Source organism: Nicotiana sylvestris, chromosome 3, assembly GCF_000393655.2.
Source record: "Nicotiana sylvestris chromosome 3, ASM39365v2, whole genome shotgun sequence".
Classification (NCBI taxonomy): domain Eukaryota; kingdom Viridiplantae; phylum Streptophyta; class Magnoliopsida; order Solanales; family Solanaceae; genus Nicotiana; species Nicotiana sylvestris.
Window position 1 is genome coordinate 119,273,734 of NC_091059.1, and position 22,457 is coordinate 119,296,190.

General features: G+C 37.8%; 1 protein-coding gene across 11 annotated transcripts; it reads right to left on the reverse strand.

Annotated features, from left to right (window-relative positions):
* Positions 1 to 766: 766 nt before the first annotated feature.
* On the reverse strand, positions 767 to 22,188 carry LOC104228450 (uncharacterized). Of its 11 annotated transcripts, none has more exons than XR_011406173.1 (8): positions 21,836 to 22,188; positions 21,701 to 21,756; positions 12,865 to 20,819; positions 11,593 to 11,716; positions 11,409 to 11,515; positions 9,332 to 9,391; positions 1,179 to 1,432; positions 767 to 1,092 (listed from the first exon to the last, which is right to left on the reverse strand). XR_011406173.1 is itself a non-coding variant. In XM_070170984.1 (6 exons), exons 1-5 carry the CDS (start codon positions 21,915 to 21,917, stop codon positions 1,200 to 1,202), a joined length of 456 nt encoding a protein of 151 aa, XP_070027085.1. In that variant the 5' UTR covers positions 21,918 to 22,166; the 3' UTR covers positions 767 to 1,092; positions 1,179 to 1,199. The 11 variants fall into 11 exon arrangements, 2 of the variants coding, with proteins under 2 accessions (XP_070027085.1, XP_070027086.1); XR_011406172.1 differs by having other exon boundaries at positions 12,865 to 20,824; XR_011406170.1 differs by having other exon boundaries at positions 12,865 to 15,979; positions 16,056 to 21,756.
* Between the last annotated feature and the right edge of the window lie 269 nt (positions 22,189 to 22,457).

Consider the following 22,457-nt stretch of genomic DNA (forward strand, 5'->3'; position numbering starts at 1 on the left):
CCTCGAGACAAAGAGTGACATTAATAAGATTGGCTATCAGCTTTACAACAACAGACTTTATTAATGCTACGCGATATTTTGTTTGTCGAATAGCGTTTCTACACTATAATAGCAATATTCATTTTATGTTTGCACAAAAGCACTACCCAGCACTATTAATTGAAACCAAAAATGACTTCTGGCTGATGGGCATAAGCAAACCAAAGGAAAGGTTTAAATGCCTCTACTTCAAATCTATACAAGCAGGTAGAAATCGGTGATTACACTCATGCATTTACATTATCTCAACAAAGGTGAAAAAGGAAAAAATAAAACAGAATGTAAATTTGATTCATATTGAATTACTTGATGGCAGAACAAGGCATAAATTTACTGACTAGCAATCTTTTCAGAAAGTTTACCGTAGTATTTGTAAATAGCATTGTGAATTCCCGCAAAACAAGGTTAAGCTATTCATGCATCATCATTCATGTCGTAATATCTTTTTGCATATCCCCAGTTTATGTTTATGTGAATCTATTTCCTTTTAGGTCTGTTCCAAAAAGAATGAACCTTTTCTAAATTTGGTAACAATTTAGCTTTAACTTACAACTCTACCCTTAATGAGAAGTTTTTATAACCACACATACTCTGGGCCCCATTTGGACTTGTTTAGGACCACAAATTCCAAAAATCTTCATTTTTTCTTAAACTCCGTGCCCAGTCAAACAGGTTCACATAAATTGGAACGGAGGGAGTAACTAGTAACATGATTAACAAATGGTCAAAAAAGAAAGAAGGCCTAAGATTTACTGAGAAGGAAAATAAAAAAGACAAAGGCTAGGTACATCCGGACTGATACTCTAAAAAGCTATGGTTGAACATGTCAAAAGCTCAAAAGATAATGTTAATCCTAAAAGCTTGCAAAAATAGCATTGATAAAGGCAACTTACAGCAGCATCTCCGTCGAATCACAAATATATAAGAACCCTCTTTAATCAGTCAAAGAATAACACCAGAGTTACACTAACAATCAAGAAGCCCTCTTAGGAGGTGCCATATTTTTAATAAGAGAAATGGTTGTACCGATAGCCAAAAATTGTACCACAAATCCTGCAGAACAAGGACATGGTCAATACATCAATTGCATGCTCCTATGCGACATATGATGAGAACCAAATTTGCAATATGAAGCTTACCTAGTAGGACATCTGCAATCTTTAGAGTCTCCAAACTTTAATCATTTTGGCTTGATTAAAATGATAAATGGACCCGCTACGACCTTGCTGAAAGATCAATTCCCTGAACTGTTTGCAATTTCCCAATATAAGGAAGCTTCCTTGGCTTCTCCAAGAGAAACATAGATGGAGGATACGATTCATAAGGAATTTTAACGATTGGGCACTGGATAGGGAGACTGACGTTTTTTGCAACTTTAGTACCTTTCCAGCAGCTATTCAATAATGAAGAAAGAATTGCATTAATCCAGGAAAAAATGGAGTGTTCTCAGTCAAATCTTACTACAAGGTACTCTCTGGAAGCACATAACAGAACTCACCTTGGCCATGGAAAAGAATATGGAAGACAAAGTCCCCATATAAAAGTTGCTTGTTTCACATGGTTGGTAGCTAGAGGGGCATGTCTAAGTCAAGACAACCAACAGAGAAGGGGCACTAAACTTATGTAACAGATGTTACCTTTGTGGTGAGCAATCAGAGAGTAAAAACCACCAGTTCTTACACTGCTCCCAAACCAGCCAATTTTGGAAACTATTTTTGAATATCGCGGGATTACATTGGGTCAAGCCTGGATCAATAGCAGAAGCCTTGAGGAGCTAGATTGGAAGGGGATAGGAATGGCAAGTGGGGCGGGGCGGGTTCTGCCTTAACCCGCAAAATTCAACCCGCCCCGTCCCACCCCGCATAGCATTTTCACCCGCGTTCCCCCGCCCGCATTCACACCCGCGTCCACCCGCCCCGTCCCACTAAGTTTTTCAGTACTTTTCTTCTTCAAATTGTCTTATTTTTTAGAAATTTTCAATACACTAGTTGGAGCATCTTCATATTGTCTCAAAGGCCCATTCTTGTGATATTTCCGATAATGCGATTAGAAAACTAGAAAAGTAAATTGTGATATTCACACGGATATGTTATATGAGTATATCTAAGATAAGAACCAATTCATGCTCAAATTGTTAAATCAAAATTTACTTTACAGATAATGAAAATAATTAGTTGTACCACAAGATCAATCTAGAACATTGATAAAGAAAAGAGTCAAATGAAACTCCCAAAAGAGTAAGAAAAAGGAATTCAGTGCCCATAACTAAAAAATAAAAAACAGATTAACATAACTGGGTTTTCAATAACAACAATCCTATATATGTAGACCTTCTCCATAACATGAAAAGCTTCAGAGATGCATTTTTATGGTTGACGAAGAGCACTCTCAAGTCTCACGGTATGGAAAATAGAGGAAAATATTATTTTTTTTAATTTTGAGAGGGTTAAATATTCTAAAAAAGTCAAAGTAGTTTATATATAGGAGTAGTGAAGTTCCTCTAATGTTTAATGTCATTTTCGAACATTTCGAGCTTTATACAATAATTAAAGGTATTTAGATTGAAGCATGAAAAAAATAAAAATATTTGGAAATTAAAGACAACATATTATAATGATCCACGTGAATATTTTTAAAAAATGGTATAAGCAACAGATTGAAAAGCTTGAAGACGAGATTCATGCGAGTAACAAAATTTACAGTAGGAAAAAATTGACCTGCACCTGCCCCGCAACCCGCAAAAATTTCTTTGAAGAGAAATCAACCCGCCCCGCCCCGCACCGCACTCGCACATGTCCAAACCCGCACCGCCCCACACCCGCACCGCCCCATTGCCATCCCTAGAAGGGGAATGACAAAATGTCAATCGAAATGGTGGAACACAACCCACCCACCCAGTAGCGAAATCAGGAAATTCAATAAGGGTGTTCAAAATTTGAACACCCTTTGTCAGTGGGCTATGCAAGAGTATTCAAAGTCTACTTTTTAATCAATAACAAGTAATATTTTACCTTACTCACCGTATCGGAGTAGGATGGACGAAGTGGAGGCTCGCTTCTGGTGTCTTGTGTGATAAGAATGTGCCGTTGAAACTTAAGGGTAAGTTCTACAAGGTAGTGATCAGACCGACTATGTTGTATGGGGCAGATTGTTGGCCAGTCCAAAAGTCACATGTCCAGCATATAAAAGTACCAGAAATGAGGATGTTGAGATGGATGTGTAGGTATACTAGATTGTATAGAATTAGGAATGAAGTTATTCGAGACAAGGTGGGAGTGGCCCCTGTAGAGGCAAAGATACGTGAGGCAAGGTTGAGATGGTTTGGGCATGTTAAGAGCAGAAACACAGATGCCCCAGTCAGGAGATGTGAGAGGTTGGCCTTGGGAGGTGAGAGGAGGGGTAGAAGTAGACCTAAAAAGTCTTGGGATGAAGTGATCAGGCAGGACATGGCGCAGCTTGAGCTGACCGAGGACATGACCCTAGATAGAAGGGGTGTGGAGGTGGAAGATTAGGGTGAAAGATTAGTAGGTAGTCGGGCGTTTCCCTTTGTCTTCCCTAGTTCGATAGTATTAGTGCTAGTATGGTACCTTTTTTTCCTTAGTTTTATATAGCCGTGTGTCTTGTTCTGTTACTACTTACCTTTGGTAATTCCGTAGTTTGCTAGCAGAACTTCGTCATATTCTCGTGTGCTTCTTTGGACTTATCTGTCTAAATATACTATCTTGATATTACTTGTTATTGGTACTATCTCACTATTCTTTGTTGTTATATCCGATTTAGTTTTCTAACTATTTGTATTGCTATCAGGGCTTCTTTCACCTTCTTTAGCCGAGGGTCATTCGGAAACAGTCTCTCTACCCTTCTAGGATAGGGGTAAGGTTGCGTACATCCTACCCTTCCCAGACCCCACTTGGTGGGATTATATTGGGTAGTTGTTGTTGTTGTATATATAGTATAATTTTTCGGCGAAGGGTGTTTAGTTGACCACCAGTCAGCCAACATAGCTTCGCCCCTGCACCTACCTACACACCCCCAAAAACCCAATGCATTTGGTGGACTATTTGGAGGAGAAGGAACTTAAGTTGCTTTGTAGACAAGCTCAACCCCATTTTCAAAAGATCAAGTCAAATTTACGACTGCAGGTAAATGAGTGTATGAAAATGATGCAGAATCCATCTAAGAAATCATCAATACCCTACAAGAATAGGCTAGATATCTTTCTTGGGGGGCTCTATCTATGCTTATGATATCTCTTTGATATATTTAACTGCACTTTTCATTGTTATGTAATTACTCCATCCGTTTCAATTTATGTGAACCTATTTCCTTTTAAGTCCGTGCCAAAAAGAATGACCCATTTCCCTATTTGGAAACAATTTACCTTTATGCAATGATTTATAGCCACACAAAATATATGTGCGTCATTTTACACCATAAGGATGGATAAGACGAAGGTAGCATAAATGAGGATGTTGAGGTAGATGTGCGGGCATACTAGGATGGATAAGATTAGGAATGATGATATTCGAGAGAAGGTTTATGTGGCTCCCATTGATGACAAGATGCGGGAAGTAAGGCTCAGATGGTTCGGGCATGTTCAGAGGAGAAGCCCAGAAGCTCCGGTAAGGAGGTGCGAACGGCTGGTTGTGGAGGGCACGAGAAGAGGTAGAGGGCGGCCTAAGAAGTATTGGGGGAAAGTGATTAGGCAGGATATGGCGAGGCTTCAGATTTCCGAGGACATGGCACTTGATAGGAACATGTAGAGGTCGAGTATTAGGGTTGTAGGTTAGGAGGTAGTTGAGTCTTGTCGTATGCGATAACTTTGTGAGACTAGTTTGGTAGGGATACTACTTCGCTTTTGCTTTGTATCCTTCTTCTTGAGTTTATGTTGTTCCTATTTTTCATATTATTTATGTGATGTTACTGATATTTTCTTCTTTTGTCTTTTTGTCTTCTTGAGCCGAGGGTCTTTCGGAAACAGCTTCTCTACTCCTTCGGGATAGGGGTAAGGTCTGCGTACACACTACCCTCCCCAGACCCCACTAATGGGATTTCACTGGGTCGTTGTTGTTGTTGTATGTTACACCACAAATTCAAAAGTCTTCTTTCTTTTCTTAAACTTCGTACCCAGTCAAATGGGTTCACATAAATTGAAACGGAGGGAGTATAAATATTGTCTATCCAAAAAAAAATATCCACATGGAGAAAAACATCTCTTAAACTTAAGAAATATAAGTATTGTTTCTTAAGATTTTAGGAGCCATTTGGGCAACATTTGAAGCTGAAGTTGGGAAAAAAACTTTTTGAAGTAGAAACTGGAAAAAAAAAGTTGGTGGAAGTTGAAATTCTGTTGAAAGCCGCAGTTTTTTATGGTAAAAGAGTTTGTGGAAGTTGAAAATTTGTGAGTGGAGGTTGAAAGATTTGAAAAACTTCACTTCAAATACACCTTGAAACCACAAGTAAATCTAGGTTCTCTAATTCTTCATTGGATGTTGATATTTATATAACTTTTCAGCCAAAATTGTGCATTCAACTCCCAAGAGAATGTTGCAACATTAGTGCCTGTAGTATCTCATTTTTTGAATAAAAAGTGCTGGTAGTATCTCGTAAAGTCTGATGCAAGTACATTCTGCTACACGTGACAACTTACCATGCAGCAACAACTGCACCTCTTGAAACATAAAATAAAAGAGATAAAGTGAACCCAACCTAGTAAGTATGATTCTTTCTAAATCCAGCATAGTTGTGCCTACGCCAATTTATGAATAAAGTGTAGAAACACCGGTAGCAAGAAACATTGAGGGCACTTTTTTACTTAAGTATTTGTTCTCTTCACAACTCGTGTATTAAGTCTTCATACACCAATCTGGTGCTTAGCTTGCTAAATTTTCAGCAGTAAATAGACTTCCCAAAACATGCGTTCAACTGCCTATCCTGGATTTCAGAGGGACAATGGAGAAGAACACATCTTTACACTACAATTAGTCTTGCAAACCTCTTTATCAAAGTCACATACCCAGGCAATAGATGGGTTGACTGGGCAGTACTTAATTCAATCGGAAGAAGTGGTGGTATCATTGTTCTTTGGGACAAAAGAAAATGGCTCAACAGAGGAGTGCACCAAGGCCATTACACAATTTCATGCATGTTTGAAAGCGTAATAGAGAATTTCAGATGGTGCTTTACAGGAGTTTATAGGCCTTACAATAACTCAGAAAGAGAGATTTTTTGGCATGAACTTGCAGCCATCAGAGGAATATGGGAAGATCAATGGGTCATAGGTGGTGATTTCAATGTTTGTAGATACGAGAGTGAAAGATATAACTGCATAAGGAGATCCAGGGCCATGAAATCCTTCACTGAAATCATATAAGATCTAGGCATCATAGACTTGCCTCTCCAGGGGGCTCATTACACTTGGTTTAGGGGTGAAGACTCACTACAAGCATCCAGAATTGACAGATTCCTCATCTCCACAGAATGGAATGACAACTTCAAAGCAATCAAGAAAATAGCCATCCCTAGAGTTGTCTCTGACCACATACCCTTGCTACTACAATGTGGTGACTGGGCAGCCAACCCTTCATATTTCAAGTTTGAAAATATGTGGCTTCAGGCTGAAGGCTTCATGGACAAAGTTAAGGAATGGTGGCTCAGCTACACAATTGATGGCAGCCCTGACTTCATACTGCTGCACAAACTAAGGTGTCTGAAAAAAGATATCACCAGTTGGAACAAGGAATCTTTTGGCCAACTGGAAGCAAGGAAGACCAAACTTTTGGAAGATCTAGCTCTAATTGAAGTAGCAACCGAAAACAGACTAATGACACAAGCTAAAAAAAAGATTCAATGCACATTAAGCTGGAGCTGCAACAGTTGGCAAAGGCAGAAGAGGTCTCGTGGAGGCAAAAGTCCAGGTGTCTATGGCTCAAAGAAGGAGATAGAAACACCAAAATTTTTCCGAAAATGGCCAACTCCCACAGAAGGAATAATTGTATAGACAAACTGATGATTGGGGAGGAAATTAGTGAGGGCAGTGAGGAGATTAAGGCTGAAATCCTAACTTTCTATCAAGACTTGTACACTGAAAATGAACCTTGGAGGCCTAGTGCTAAGTTTGAAAATCTAGCTTCCCTAACAGCAGATGAGAAGATATGGCTAGAAAGAGCTTTTGAAGAAGAGGAAGTGAAGGCATCAATCAACTCTTGTGCTCCAGATAAAAGCCCAGGACCTGATGGATTTACAATGGCTTTCTATCAAAGAGCATGGGACATAATCAAAGCAGACATAATGGGTGCTATTAACCACTTCCATCAGCATTGCTACATGATCAGGTCATGCAATGCCTCTTTTATCACACTAATCCCCAAAAAGAAAGGTGCAATAGAGTTCAGAGACTTCAGGCCCATAAGTCTCATTGGAAGTGTATACAAAATCATAGCCAAACTCTTAGCAGAAATGTTGAAGACATTTATTTGGAAGTTGGTATCAGAAAAGCAAAATGCATTCCTGAAAAGCAGGCAGATCACAGATGCTTCTCTTGTAGCAAATGAGTTACTGGATGGGAGGTTAAAGAGTGGGGTCCCAGGCATTCTATGCAAGCTAGATGTAGAGAAAGCATTTGATAAAGTCAATTGGACATACTTTCTTTCCATGTGGAAAGATATGGGGTTTGGGGACAGATGGATCAAGTTTAGCCTGACCACTATTAAATATTCCATCCTAATCAACAGAACCCCAGTAGGTTTCTTTTCCCCACAAAAAGGGATAAGGCAAGGAGACCCCCTGTCTCCCTTCTTATTCATCTTAGCCATTGAGGGTTTGAGCAAAATGCTTGACAAGGCAAAACAAATGCAGTTGTTAAAAGGGTTTAAGGTGGACAACAATACTGACATTCCAGTATCATTTTCTCATTTGCTATATGCAGATGACACCTTAATTTTTTGTGGGGCATAGAAGCTTCAAGTTCAATACCTAAACTTGACACTTCTCCTTTTTGAAGCCATCTCAGGCTACACATCAATATGGCAAAAAGTGTGATCTACTCTGTGAATGAGGTTCCTAATTTGGAGGAACTAGCTAGAATTATGGGTTGGTGGCATTGGCCATTTCCCTACAACATACCTAGGCCTTCCTTTAGGAGCAAAATACAAAGCAACTGAAGTCTGGAATAGAGTCATTGAAAAGGTAGAGAAAAGATTGGCCACTGTTAGAAAAAGCGGTCGCTTCCTCGCTTAAAGCGAGAAGCGAAGCGAAGCGACCCATTCCTCGCTTCTGCCATGTGAAGCGACTCAAGTAGGAAAAAGCGACCGCTTCCCACTAAAAAGCAAGAAGCGACCAAGCGAAGCGAAGCGACCGAAGCGAGCGCTTCTTTGATTTAAACAGCTGCCAGCCTATTTAATTAAAAAAGAAAGGTTTTCAGTGTTCTTTTATTAAACACAACCAGCAAAGCATCTGAGTCTCTGCGACTAGGGTTCTTCAATAGAGATTCCAGCAACAGGTATGTGATGATTTTCTCTTCTTCTTCTTCCACTGTTTCAACGTCCAAATAGTAGTGAAATGCTGGCGAATTTTTTTTACCTTCGGTTCTTTCCCAGAATCCAGCAACAGAATTTTTTTTACCTTCAGTTCTTCTTTCACAGTTTCTTAGTTTTTATTGCCTTTTCTAATGTGTTATGTAGTTGTTCTTTTAATGGCACCAAAAGAAGATAGGAAAGACCCTGCTTGGGCTTACTCTACAAGAGTTAGCGAGACCAACAAGATGACAATTAGATGTCTTTTTTGTGACAAGATTTCAAATGGGGGAATCTATCGTCAAAAAGCGCATCTAATCGGTGGTGGTCCAAATGTCGCATCTCGCTTGATAATCTTGTAGAAGAATAGGATGCTCATTTTGTGCTTTAATTGATGCTACTCTTTAGTTTTTACATTGAAGTATTGAACATTTGCTTACAGTTTACTTGTGTTGTCTATGCAGTATTTATTTTAATATACTTTTTCTAAATTCCGCTTCACTTCAAAAAAGCGAGCACTTCGCTTCTCGCTTCTTGCTTTAAGCGAAATGGGGGTTGTCGCTTTTTCTCGCTTCACGCTCTTCACAACACTGAGATTGGCAACATGGAAAATGCAATATTTGTCGATGGGGGAGATTGACACTGTCAATAGTGTTTTGGATAGCATTCCTACTTACATCATGTCTCTTTTTCCTATGCCAAGTAAAGTCCAAAAGCAACTAGACAAAACCAGAAGAACTTTTCTATAGGAGGGCAACAGTGAAGGTCATAAATTCCACCTGGTTAAGTGGTCCAAAGTCATCATGCCAAAGAACCAAGGTCGTCTAGGTATCAGAGACCTGCAAAAGCACAACAAGAGCCTACTATTAAAATGGTGGTGGAGGTGGAGGTATGCACAAGAAAGCACCAGCATATGGGAAAAGGTGGTAACAGCAAAGTATGGGAAGCTAGACAATTGGAGCACAAAGAAAAGCAGAGCTCCATATGGAGTAGGGCCTTGGAAACATATCAACAATATGAAAGAAGAATTCTTTCAAGAGGTATCCTTCAAAGTAGGAAATGGTAATTCTGTCAAATTCTGGAAGGATAGGTGGCTTCAAAACCAACCTCTAAAAGATTCCCACCTTGGCATATATCAGATAGCTATTGATCCTGAATCAACAATAGCCCAGAACAGAGCAGGGAACATATGGGAACCTCTTTTCAGAAGGAACATGCAGGACTGGGAACTAGATCAACTCTTTGACCTCTACAGAATTATTGAAGGTTTCTCCATAGACCTCCAAACTCAAGACAGACTAAAGTGGGGCAATTCTAGCAAGGGTAATTATACAGTGAAGGCTGGGTACAACAAACTATGTGAATCCAATGGAATGATAGATAATTGGCCATGGAAGCATATATGGAGGTCAAAACTACCTACAAAAGTTATGTGCTTTTCTTGGATTGTTCTCAGAAATGCTGCCTCGACCCAGGACAACCTATGCAGAAGAAACTTCCAACTAGTCAACAGATGCTACATGTGCTACAACAATGCAGAATCAGTGAACCACCTCTTCTTGCATTGTCTAGTGGCAACAGATATATGGAATATGTTCTTAGTAGTTTTTTGCCTCAGTTGGGCCATTCCTCAGGATATCAAGGAAGCCATCGAAGGCTGGTGCTCCTGGAAAGTTGGTAAAACCATATAAAAAAAAATCTGGCAAATGATCCCAGCATGTATTTGTTGGTGTATATGGACAGAAAGGAACAACAAGTGTTTTGAAGGCATCTCAACTTCCACCAGCCTTCTGAAATCTAAGTGTCTAATGAACCTGTTTAGTTGGAGTAACCTTTTCCCTGTAAATGATGTTATTCCCCTCTTAGATTTTATTGGCTCTCTTAATATGGCTTAATAGTCATTCTTTTTGGTTTTTGGTCTTGGTTAACTCATAGCTATATAGGTTTTTTTGTCTTATAGAGTTAACCAAGGACTTACACATTGTAACTTTATAGCATCTTCTTGATGCCTTTAATGAAACACCTTCATCAAAAAAAAATAGCGCTGCAGTTTATGGGTGTGCGGGAGAAAAAGACACCGCAGATGTTTGAGCACATAGAGATAGAGGAAGCATTTCATGTACTTATATATGTATCGACTAGCATTTTGGCAAAAACCTGAAGGATATATACAATGTAAACATGTTTTCTTGAGTTCTTGTCTTCTTTTCAGGATCTATAAGGGAATATGCAATCTCTTTTTGTAATTGCAACCCTTCCGATACATGTCAGCTCTCCCTTAATTCTATCTCTTATTCAATTAAATAATCCATTATCGAAAAGCAAAAAAAGAACAAAGCAAACACTTTCCTCCCCCCCCCCCAATCTCTTGGGATGAGGTGGGGCTAACCAACAATTGTCAGCATGCAACGTCCAAATTGCAGTATAATGTCATGAGCCGTCAATGAAAAAAAGAGAGGCAATTTTGGAACTTAAAAGTGATCAAATTCTATCATCAGAAGGTATAAGTATTTTAGTTTGTAGGGCCTAAGATAATTCTGTAGTCAGATACAAAATCTCAGATTTGAAAAGATTGTGCATACTGCTGAATAAAATCACAGACAAACTTGTTATTTGTTGCTCATGTCCCAAAATTCTTGTGTTAGTATTTAGCAAGCTACGGTAAGGTTGAAATAAGTAAAACAACCATATTTGTTGCAGCAATTTTGATACTAACTCAATCATACCAAATAGTGGATGAGGTCCCTATTCAGCATAATTAAATATAAAGCAAAAACGTCATAGATAATTTTCAGTCAGTAATAACAGCTAGTAGCACCAATTTTCGTATCAGAATAAATTAACAAATAACCATACCTCCAATGAGAAATTGCTCATAGCAAGATAGGCCACTGACAGCAGGATCGCCATGGATGACCCAAAGACATAAAACTTCAAAAAGTTGGATCTGCTTCTCTTTCGACCTAAATATAACAAGAGAAAATGTCTCATTAAAAGGTGAAAATCAAAATAATTAGGTCAATGAGATCCAGTAGCAAACCTAGTTCCCCTGCCAGAACAGAGACCAAGGCAATTGCAAGGGAAGAAACAAAAACTCTATCAGGAGACTCCTTCTTTGCTAATGAAATAAACACATTAGCTTCTATCATCAATTGAGTGACTGCCTGCAGTACATGATACAAGTTTATAAACTACTACATAAAGATGCTACATTCACGTTGGCACAATTCAAGTCGAGATATTGCTGATGAATTAGAAATATGTGAATGAGCAACTAACTTATTGTCACACCTCCTTTTACCTTACACCCCCGTAAAGGGGTGTATAAGGGAGTTTTTTCCAATTTAAGTGACAATCGAAACGGAATTATTTTATTTGAAATTCAGAGTCGCCACTTGAGATAATTTATAGTGTCCCAAGTCACCGGTTTAAATCCCGAATCGAGGAAAAGATTGACTTTATTATCGGTCCGCGAACACAGAAATCCGGGTAAGGAATTATGTTAACCCGGGAGAAAGTGTTAGGCATTCCCGAGTTCCGTGGTTCTAGCACGGTCGCTCAACTGTTATAATTGGCCTATTATCTGGTTTTAGTACATGTTTAGCCTATGATACAATTTTAAATAATTAACCGCTTTTAATCATTTTTAAGGAAGATTGCAACGTCATTTAAAATACGTCTTGAACCACGTCACATAAATGCACCCGCGGTCCCTGACACATTTTATCCAACGTTGTTGTGATTTGGATTTGGGTCACATAAATGCGCACCCGAGTTTAGGAAGGTAAATTATTAACTAGCACGCCTAAAGCAAGCTACGCATTTGAATTATTTTCCTAATCTTTGAGATTGTTATAAGGCCAAATTTATGAACAAGATATTATTGGGGCAAATAGGCTAGCCAACATGATCTATTAATTGGCCGGATTCCCTATGGTCCAAAATCCACCTAATGGTCAATGCTTATTCCTTGCCAAGAAAGAAACAACCCCGATTTTTCCATCTAACCGATTAAAAGCATTTATTCAAGATCCCAAGACTACATGCATCACAATCGAAATAAAAACTAATTAAAACAATTTTAAGGAAAACGAAGACATGCTACTCAAACAACGTAGAATCACAAAACAACCAACACGCGCACAAAGCTATCATAACACAATAAAATGAGACTGAAAATTGAGAAGTGAACCTTTTATTGATGAACAAAGCTGAAAATTGCAAGTCAATCGGGCTAAGCAAAGCAACAATACTTGTACCGAAACACCGAAATTACAAACTGAAACCTCGAATACACCGAAAAAAACAATACCTAGCCCATGATATGGAGCAAAAACAACCGTAGTCATTATAAACACGAACAGCCCCACCTTCCTTTTCTCAAGGCGACATGCACTTGAACCAACACAAATGTCACTGTAATACGCTAGCTTGGTAAAATCACCAGAGGCAATGGCATCAATGTAATACCTATCATTGTAGCGAATTGGGAAAATTGCAATATTGATTTACTTCAATTACATCACAATCTTGTCCCTCACTCCATCCAATGAAATTGCCACCTCACGTCCTCCTACCCCCATTCTTTGATAATCCTGCTCTGGATTTTGGTATTTGGAGTTAAATAATTGGAGCTCCAAAAAGGAGCTTTAGGAGTTAGAAGCACGTAATTATTAGAAGAAGAAAGGAATCAGCTGAAGAACAGAACAGTGTATAGTCAACATAATGGTTGCTACCGTTTTGCTATATCTGAGAATTGGAGACCATGGACTCCTCTTTTGAATCCGCCGTTTTTGTGTGTTAGCTAGGTTTTTGGAATTAAAAACTTAAAGGATAGGGTTTCTATAATTTGGTATTTTATATGGAAGTGGGAAAGGATGATGGCCATTGGATTAGAAGGAAATAGATGGCTAGGATTAAATCTTGCACTTAAATGAGCTAATGGGTTGGGAAGAATGGGCTAAGGATAATTAGGTTGGACCATGTCTTTTGTGTCTCAATTTTGGGCTAAGAAGACTCCAAAAATTATTATTCAAAAAACCATAGCTAAATTCCTTTAATATAAGATAACTATACTACATGATGCAAAAACAAATTCTAATTAATTAAACTAAACTATATTAAAACATGAAACTATTATATAGTTTTTATATTTTTCAAGATTATATAAAGATAAAAATAAGGTACTATTTTTGTAATTTTTTTTACTTTATGAAAGGTACATAAAATAAAATATTTTTGTAATTTTCATTTTCTTGTAATTAAATAAAGTAAAAGAGTCAAAATTAGTTGAAATAGCGATATTAGACCAAAATTAAATATTTACATGCTAAAGTATAAAAAAAACTTGGGGAGGGTCAAAAATCACATGTCTACAGCTGCCCCTCTTTGACTGGAAAGACGAAGTATTTTCAGACAAAGAACGACTAGACAAGTTTTTTGACCCGACCCTTATTTGGAGAAACTAAAACTAAGAGAGAGGGGAATGTGACCGAGCCCTGGTATCTGAGTTGTCTACATATCCTTGGCTATAAAGGAATCAGGCCACGTGTAGTTCAAAGGTGAGTGAGATGATGGAGTGTGCCGAGATGGAGAGCCGGTCGAGGTGCCGTTCCGCCGAGGTTCCGGTCCGCGATCTCGTTATTACATCAAAATCAAAAATAAAAAAGATTAACTAAGCCTATCAGCTACGAATTACAAGATTCCTATCTATGAGTCTTCTGAAGCTTGATCTTGAGTTTTGGTTGGTTTTTCATGCGGACTCTGATCTGAATCTTGATACTTGTTAGCTGCGGGTGTTAGTTCAATCTTCTTCAGCTTTTCAAACCAAGACGGGACATGCAGAGCTTGTGACCTCAGCCCTGTCTTGAGCAACTCACATCTTTCATTAACTTCTGCATTTGGATTCACTTCTTGTCTTTCTTTTTTTTTTCTTTTTATTCTAGATTGTGACTAACTTCGGTTGATCATCTTGGACTGCTGACTCGCATTCTTGACGCGAGCTTCTTTTGTTGCTGACCTGAATTGCATTCTGAATTGAATTCCCCTTTTGTTTTCCAAGTGGGCGCCTGATTGCTGAACTTGAACCGTCTTCTCTTGTTACTTGACATTGTTTTCCCTTGCACCTTGAACCATTTTCCCTTAAAACTTGAATTGTCTTCCTTCGAAACTGCTTTCCCTTGAAACTCGAGTTGTCTTCCTTCGAAACTGCTTTCCCTTGAAACTTGAGTTGTCTTCCCTTGTTCTCCAGGTGGGCGCCTGATTACAACAAAACAAACAAAACAAAAGAATTTTTTTCTGCCCCAGTTTGCACTAGGAAGATTTGTGAGTTGTTCGCAAAATTGTAAACAACTTGTACTATTGATGCAATGATGAGAGTAAACTAAAGAATAGACTAGGAAAACTATAAACTAAGTTTGACTAAAGTAAAGACTGACCCTATTCTCCAAGCGGGATCCCTGATTTCAAGAAAACTAAACATTGATAACTAAAGAAAACTAAAAATTGACCCCTTTTTTTTCAAATCCCGACTTCCTTTTTTTTCCAAAATATCCTAAGAGAAAATTCGTCAGACTAGGTTTTCTATCTTAGGAGAAAGATTCATCAGACTAAGACGTTAATCCTAGGAGAAAATTCATCAGACTAGGTCCTTTTTCTCTTCTTTTTTTTTGGTATCTTAGGAGAAAGATTCATCCGACTAAGATTTCTATCCTAGGAGAAAGTTCATCAGACTAGGTCTTCTATCTTAGGAGAAAAATTCATCAGACTAAGATTTTGATCATAGGAGAAAGTTCATCAGACTAGGTCCTCTTTTTGTTATCTTAGGAGAAAGATTCATCAGACTAAGATGTTTATCCTAGGAGAAAATTCATCAGACTAGGTTTTGTATCTTAGGAGAAATATTCATCAGACTAAGACATCTATCCTAGGAGAAAGTTAATCAGACTAGGTTTTCTATCTTAGGAGAAAAATTCATCAGACTAAGATTTTGATCCCAGGAGAAAAGTCATCAGACTAGGTTTTCTAATTTATTATCTTAGGAGAAAGATTCATCCGACTAAGATTTTGATCCTAGGAGAAAATTCATCAGACTAGGTCCTCTATCTTAGGAGAAAAATTCATCAGACTAAGATTGTGATCCTAGGAGAAAGTTCATCAGACTAGGTTTTCTATCTTAGGAGAAAAATTCATCAGACTAAGATTTATATTGGGAGGAAAATCCATCAGACTAGGACTTTTTATCCTAGGAGGAAAAATGTGAAGATCAATGGCAAGATTTTATGCACAATAGCAAGACAAATAAAGGCAAAGATTTGAGAAACTTCCTTTTGTCGGCTCTTCTCGTCTTTTCTTTTTTCTTCTCTTTTTTTTTGTTGTTTTTTTTCTTTTTTTTCTTTTTGAAACACTTTCCTTGCACCGCTTTGCTCCTGTTTCATACAAAGAAAAATTTGTCAGTTTTGAAAATGGTGGTCGGTTTGTGGCCTTGAGTCTTGAGCAGCTTGCCTTTTGCTTGATCATCTTGAGTCAGTCTCAAGAAACTTTTGTTCTGCACCAACTCTGACTGTTTCACACCCGGTACCATTTGTATTTCTGGCTCAATCAGCATTATCCCAACTGAAGATCTTTTTTTAGATGATCTTTTCTGATATCTGAGCAATTTGTCTATCAGAGAGAATCACAAGTTATATTTGTTTACGCCAACCAGGCTGACAAGAGTCTTTTGGGAAAGCCTTTGTATGAATCCTCAAGGCATGTTGACATTAACAACTGAGTTTGCTGGCCAAATTTACTTTGTACAACTGAAAAGCTGGTAGCAGATTTTGAAATCTTCTCTGGCTTGTTTTGAGAAGGACTGACTCAGGGTGAAAGACACAATGACACAAAGAAACAAATATTAACAAGAAATGCCCCTGTCGGAAGGACAGAAGGAAGAATTTTTTTTTTCTTTTTTTTTCCAATAACTAGCCTTAATAATCATGACATGCATTTTGGACTCAACGGCCTGATCTATCAAACTAATCCAATCTTCCTTTTTACCATTCTTATGATCTTTGAAGTCGGGCCTATCCGTGTCAATCCTTTGCATCAGCTTCACGACTCACTTTCGACTAGTAGCGCCCGAGGGGTTTTCACCAACAAGTCTCTCTCATTTATTCATCTCTGCTTACTGTCGCCTTACAGTGCCCGTGAGGGTTTTCACTAATAAGACTCTCATTTTCCTTTTTCTTTTTCTTTTTCTTTCGCTTTTCTTGTGCGAGCATCCTGACAGTGTTCTATGTCGCGTGACCGTCGTTGCTCATTGCATGTTTCTCTTGGCATTCTTGAAAGTGTATCGGGAGGTCTTTATTTGGAAGGTTTTTGGATAGGGTTAGACAAAAAGGTCGGCATGAAGGCTCAAAGTAGACTCAAAATGAGGGGTTATGGACTTACAACTCTTGGAACCGACTCTTTTACAAGTGAAATAAAAATATCTGCCCCAGTTTCAGCTATTGGGGATTTTTTTGGAATTTTTTTGCTTTTCTGAATTCTTATTTTGTTGGACCGAACCGTGAGGCTGCCTACGTATCCTTTTTTTAAGGAATCAGGTCGAACGTAGTTCAAACATCTCACCTAACTAATTTTCTCATTTTTCTTTCTGTTTTTTTTTCTTTTCTTTTGTTTTTTCTATCTTTTCTTTTTTTCTTCTTTTTTTTTTCAAAACAAGTTGCCCCACCTTCTATATTTTTTTAGGGCATGGACCTTTGACAATTCTTCTTTCTTTTTTTTTAACTTGAAAATTGCCCCAGTTTGTACTCTTGGGACATGGATTTTTTTCTTTCTCTTTTTTTTGACTCTAAACTTGATTCCAAAAGAAGGTAGTCAAAGAAAATAACACAGGCTCAAAAGGGGTAGCGAAGGATATAAAGTGTTTGGATAGCAGAAAGATGGTCTCCCAGCCTCCAGAATGCCAAACATAGTATTTTTCGCGATCACAGCATTGACGAACATGTCTGTCCTCTTGGTGTGTCATGGTCACAAGACACTTTCCGTCCCTTAATGTCGAAATTTCTAACAAACTTCAATTGATTAGACATCCTCAAGCCCGATCTTCACAATGGTTTGAATGTGAATTTTACTCGACCTTAATTTCAAAGTATTTCAATTCTTTATTCATCCTCAAAAATGCCTTTTCCTCAGTTGTCCAATTCAAACTTAAATAAACTTTCTAAGATCTGGCCAAAATTCTGCTTGCATGCCATGTCATTAAAACTAGCGGGAAAAGAACTAAGCATGGAATGACACAAAAGGACAAATTGTATTTCATTGAGTAAACAACAAGACAAACAACCTAAAATCCGAGTTACAACCCTAAATAACCCGGCTAATGAAAATAGCAATAGAACAGAAAGACAAGACTCACACAAACAGAATGGAGGGATAGAAGGGTTTGACTCAATAAAACAAATAAAATCTGGATCACAACCCTGAAATAACCTAGATAATAGAAAAAACATCAAAACAAGCTACCAAGATTCCTTCCTAGTGAGGAGGGAATGACTTTTCAATTGCTAAGCTTGACATTTAGCCACAAATTCGCTCATCAGGATCAGCAGAGCCTTCTCCAATTTCAAAATCATTAACTTCAGTTAGCAAATTCCCGAGAGGATTCTCATACTCCCTGTCACCACGCATCATCCCCACAAAGTGTGCATCATCATGTGTAGGTAAAATATTTTGCACGATATTCTGGGTGTCATTGTCTTGGATCACAATCAGGTTTTCCTGGATCATCCTTTCTATTTCTCTTTTCAAATCCCGACAACTTTCAACATTGTGCCCATGGGAATATTTTTGGACTATTACTCTGAATTTATGAAAGAAATACTACAAAAGAAAAGAGAAAATATTTTTTGAATATTGAATTTTCTTTTGAATTTTTAAACAAATATTTTTGGATTTTGAGAGAGATTAAAAGGAAATAATTTGTATTATTTTTTTTAAAATTGAGGTCTAAAAGAAAGATTTTCTAAAGAAGCGAGTAATGGAAAATATTTTTGGATTTTTTTTTAATATGGTGGGCCGGAACCGAAGAGGTTTGCCTACGTATCTCACATCCGGTGAGAATCAGACCCGCGTAGTTCGCCCATTTTGACGGAACAGAAATTGACTTATTTTGAAATGACTTTTCTTTTTTTTCAGAATTTCGGCAGAGTTTCAGAATTTTCTAAATACCTACCTCTCACTCTTTTTTTTTTTGATTTTCATTTTTTTTAATTTTCTTTCCCTATTCTAGAAGCCAGTCAGCATGCAAACCGAAATAGACAGATACGCAAGTAGCACGTAAGATGTATCAGGATGGGTCTTTTAATTTGGGTGCACCTGTCCTAGACGGACCCAACCCCTGTGTTGAGTCCCCAAAGTCAAATGCACATGATACAAACAAACGTTTCTACTAGGGATCCGGCATGAGGCTGAGTTATTCTAAGCTAAAAATCTGGGTATATTGTTCTAGACTTGTGTACTCGAGCGGACAACTCGAGCCGAGGAGGGGGCTACGTACCGGGAACCAAAAGGCCATCCGGCTTTGTAACTTGTCCGAGCCTCTTTCTTATTTCAAGGTAGGACACTAACAGAAAGAGAAGTCACGCCAGCATGCACATCCCCGAAGATGAGAAGAGAAGGGTTTCGTAACAGTTTATATACTATTCAAATAATATCAAAGCGGTAAAAAGCGGCATTTAGCACATTAAGCTCAAACATGCAATAAAATCAGATAATAAATAAAGCCAATAAATAAGCTCGAATTCTTGAACCCTGAACCAGAAGTTCTGGGTTCTGATCCCCAGCAGAGTCGCCAGTGCTGTCACACCTCCTTTTACCTTACACCCCCGTAAAAGGGCCAATAAATAAGCTCGAATTCTTGAACCCTGAACCAGAAGTTCTGGGTTCTGATCCCCAGCAGAGTCGCCAGTTCTGTCACACCTCCTTTTACCTTACACCCCCGTAAAAGGGTGTATAAGGGAGTTTTTTCCAATTTAAGTGACAATCAAAACGGGATTATTTTATTTGAAATTCAGAGTCGGCACTTGGGATAATTTATGGTGTCCCAAGTCACCGGTTTAAATCCCGAATCGAGGAAAAGATTGACTCTATTATCGGTCCGCGAACACAGAAATCCGGGTAAGGAATTTTGTTAACCCGGGAGAAGGTGTTAGGCATTCCCGAGTTCCGTGGTTCTAGCACGGTCGCTCAACTGTTATAATTGGCCTATTATCTGATTTTAGTACATGTTTAGCCTATGATACAATTTTAACTAATTAACCGCTTTTAATCATTTTTAAGGAAGATTGCAACGTCATTTAAAATACGTCTTGAACCACGTCACATAAATGCACCCGCGGTCCCTGACACATTTTATCCAACGTTGTTGTGATTTGGATTTGGGTCACATAAATTCGCACCCGAGTTTAGGAAGGTAAATTATTAACTAGCACGCCTAAAGCAAGCTACGCATTTGAATTATTTTCCTAATCTTTGAGATTGTTATAAGGCCAAATTTATGAACAAGATATTATTGGGGCAAATAGTAGACAACATGATCTATTATTTGGCCAGATGCCCTATGGTCCAAAATCCACCTTATGGCCCATGCTTATTCCTTGCCAAGAAAGAAACAACCCCGATTTTTCCATCTAACCGATTAAAAGCATTTATTCCAGATCCCAAGACTACATGCATCACAATCGAAATAAAAACTAATTAAAACAATTTTAAGGAAAACGAAGACATGCTACTCAAACAACGTAGAATCACAAAACAACCAACACGCGCACAAAGCTATCATAACACAATAAAATGAGACTGAAAATTGAGAAGTGAACCTTTTATTGATGAACAAAGCTGAAAATTACAAATCAATCGGGCTAAGCAAAGCAACAATCCTTGTACCGAAACACCGAAATTACAAACTGAAACCTCGAATGCACCGAAAAAAACAATACCTAGCCCACGATATGGAGCAAAAACACCCGTAGTCATTATGTAAACACGAACAACCCCACATTCCTTCTTCTTAAGGCGACATGCACTTGAACCAACACAAATGTCACTGTAATACGCTAGCTTGGTAAAATCACCAGAGGCAATGGCATCAATGTAATACTTATCATTATAGCGAATTGGGAAAATTGCAGTATTGATTTACTTCAATTACATCACAATCTTGTCCCTCACTCCATCCAATGAAATTGCCACCTCACGTCCTCCTACCCCCATTCTTTGATAATCCTGCTCTGGATTTTGGTATTTGGAGTTAAATAATTGGAGCTCCAAAAAGGAGCTTTAGGAGTTAGAAGCACGTAATTATTAGAAGAAGAAAGGAATCAGCTGAAGAACAGAACAGTGTATAGTCAACATAATGGTTGCTACCGTTTTGCTATATCTGAGAATTGGAGACCATGGACTCCTCTTTTGAATCCGCCGTTTTTGTGTGTTAGCTAGGTTTTTGGAATTAAAAACTTAAAGGATAGGGTTTCTATAATTGGGTATTTTATATGGAAGTGGGAAAGGATGATAGTCATTGGATTAGAAGGAAAGAGATGGCTAGGATTAAATCTTGCACTTAAATGGGCTAATGAGTTGGGAAGAATGGGCTAAGGGTAATTGGGTTGAACCATGTCTTTTGTGTCTCAATTTTGGGTTAAGAAGACTCCAAAAATTATTATTAAAAAACTCATAGCTAAATTCCTTTAATATAAGATAACTATACTACATGATGCAAAAATAAATTCTAATTAATTAAACTAAACTATATTAAAACATGAAACTATTATATATTTTTTGTATTTTTCAAGATTATATAAAGATAAAAATAAGGTATTATTTTTGTAATTTTTTTTACTTTATGAAAGGTACATAAAATAAAATATTTTTGTAATTTTTATTTTCTTGTAATAAAATAAAGTAAAAGAGTCAAAATTTGTTGAAATAGCGATATTAGACCAAAATTAAATATTTACGTGAAGTATAAAAAATATTGGGGATGGTCAAAAATCACATGTCAGCTTATTTTAACCCTGTCTCAACATCAGAAAAATAGCCTTGAAATAACCAGTTCTGATTAAACCAGAGATTTGTATGCAATATAACAGAAATTCAATCTAACAAACCTGAGCGAAGATCAATTTGGCAAGACGAAACTTTGCCTTTGCAACTTTCGTGTATCCTACCAAAAAAAATTTAAAATAATAATTAAGAAGAACAAATTAAAAGAGAGAGAGAAATGGAAAAGGGGGAAAGTATACTGGAATCGACGACCATGCGGTAGGAGAAATCAGAGCCATCGGTTCTGGACGGCCTCCCTCTTCCTCCTGCCCTTTGATTCATGTTCTCCCCTCTTACTTCTTCACGAATCCCAGGAACATCTCTGGTGAATAAGAATAACGCCTCTATTTTTGGCCCATAGCCACGCACACAGAAAAGACTAGAACAGTGAAATAAACTAGAAAGTAGAAACCGAGTTGCCTAAAAACCTTTTTACATGTAGGATACAAAAATTAAATTTAAAATAAAATAAACAAACTAATTTCAATTGATTGTTCTCATTAGTTAGAATAGATATAAAAAGAAAGAGAGAAAATGATTCATTTAGATAGGAGGACAAGATGCCAAAAGTGAGGTTAAGTGGTTCGAGCATATCAAGAGGAGAGACACAACTGCTCCAATAAGGAGATATGAGAGGTTGCTTTAATAGGTAGGAGAAGAGGTAGAAGTATGCCAAGAAATACTGGGAGGAGGTGATAAGAGAGGACATGTTGCAGCTTTAAATTATCAAGGATATGACCCTTGATAAGAGGGTGCGTTGGTCGAGGATTAGGATACAAGGTTAGTAGTTAGTTGATCGTTTTTCTTTTCTATACCAATAGT

What these genes read in the sequence shown, in the direction of transcription:
- LOC104228450 (XM_070170984.1), bottom strand. Translation starts at nt 21,917, where the DNA reads ATGAATCAAAGGGCAGGAGGAAGAGGGAGGCCGTCCAGAACCGATGGC. An exon ending in CCGCATGGTCGTCGATTCCA is followed by an intron (nt 21,757 to 21,835) that starts GTATACTTTCCC and finishes TTTTTTTGGTAG; the next exon opens with GATACACGAAAGTTGCAAAG. An exon ending in CCAAATTGATCTTCGCTCAG is followed by an intron (nt 11,717 to 21,700) that starts GTTTGTTAGATT and finishes CATGTACTGCAG; the next exon opens with GCAGTCACTCAATTGATGAT.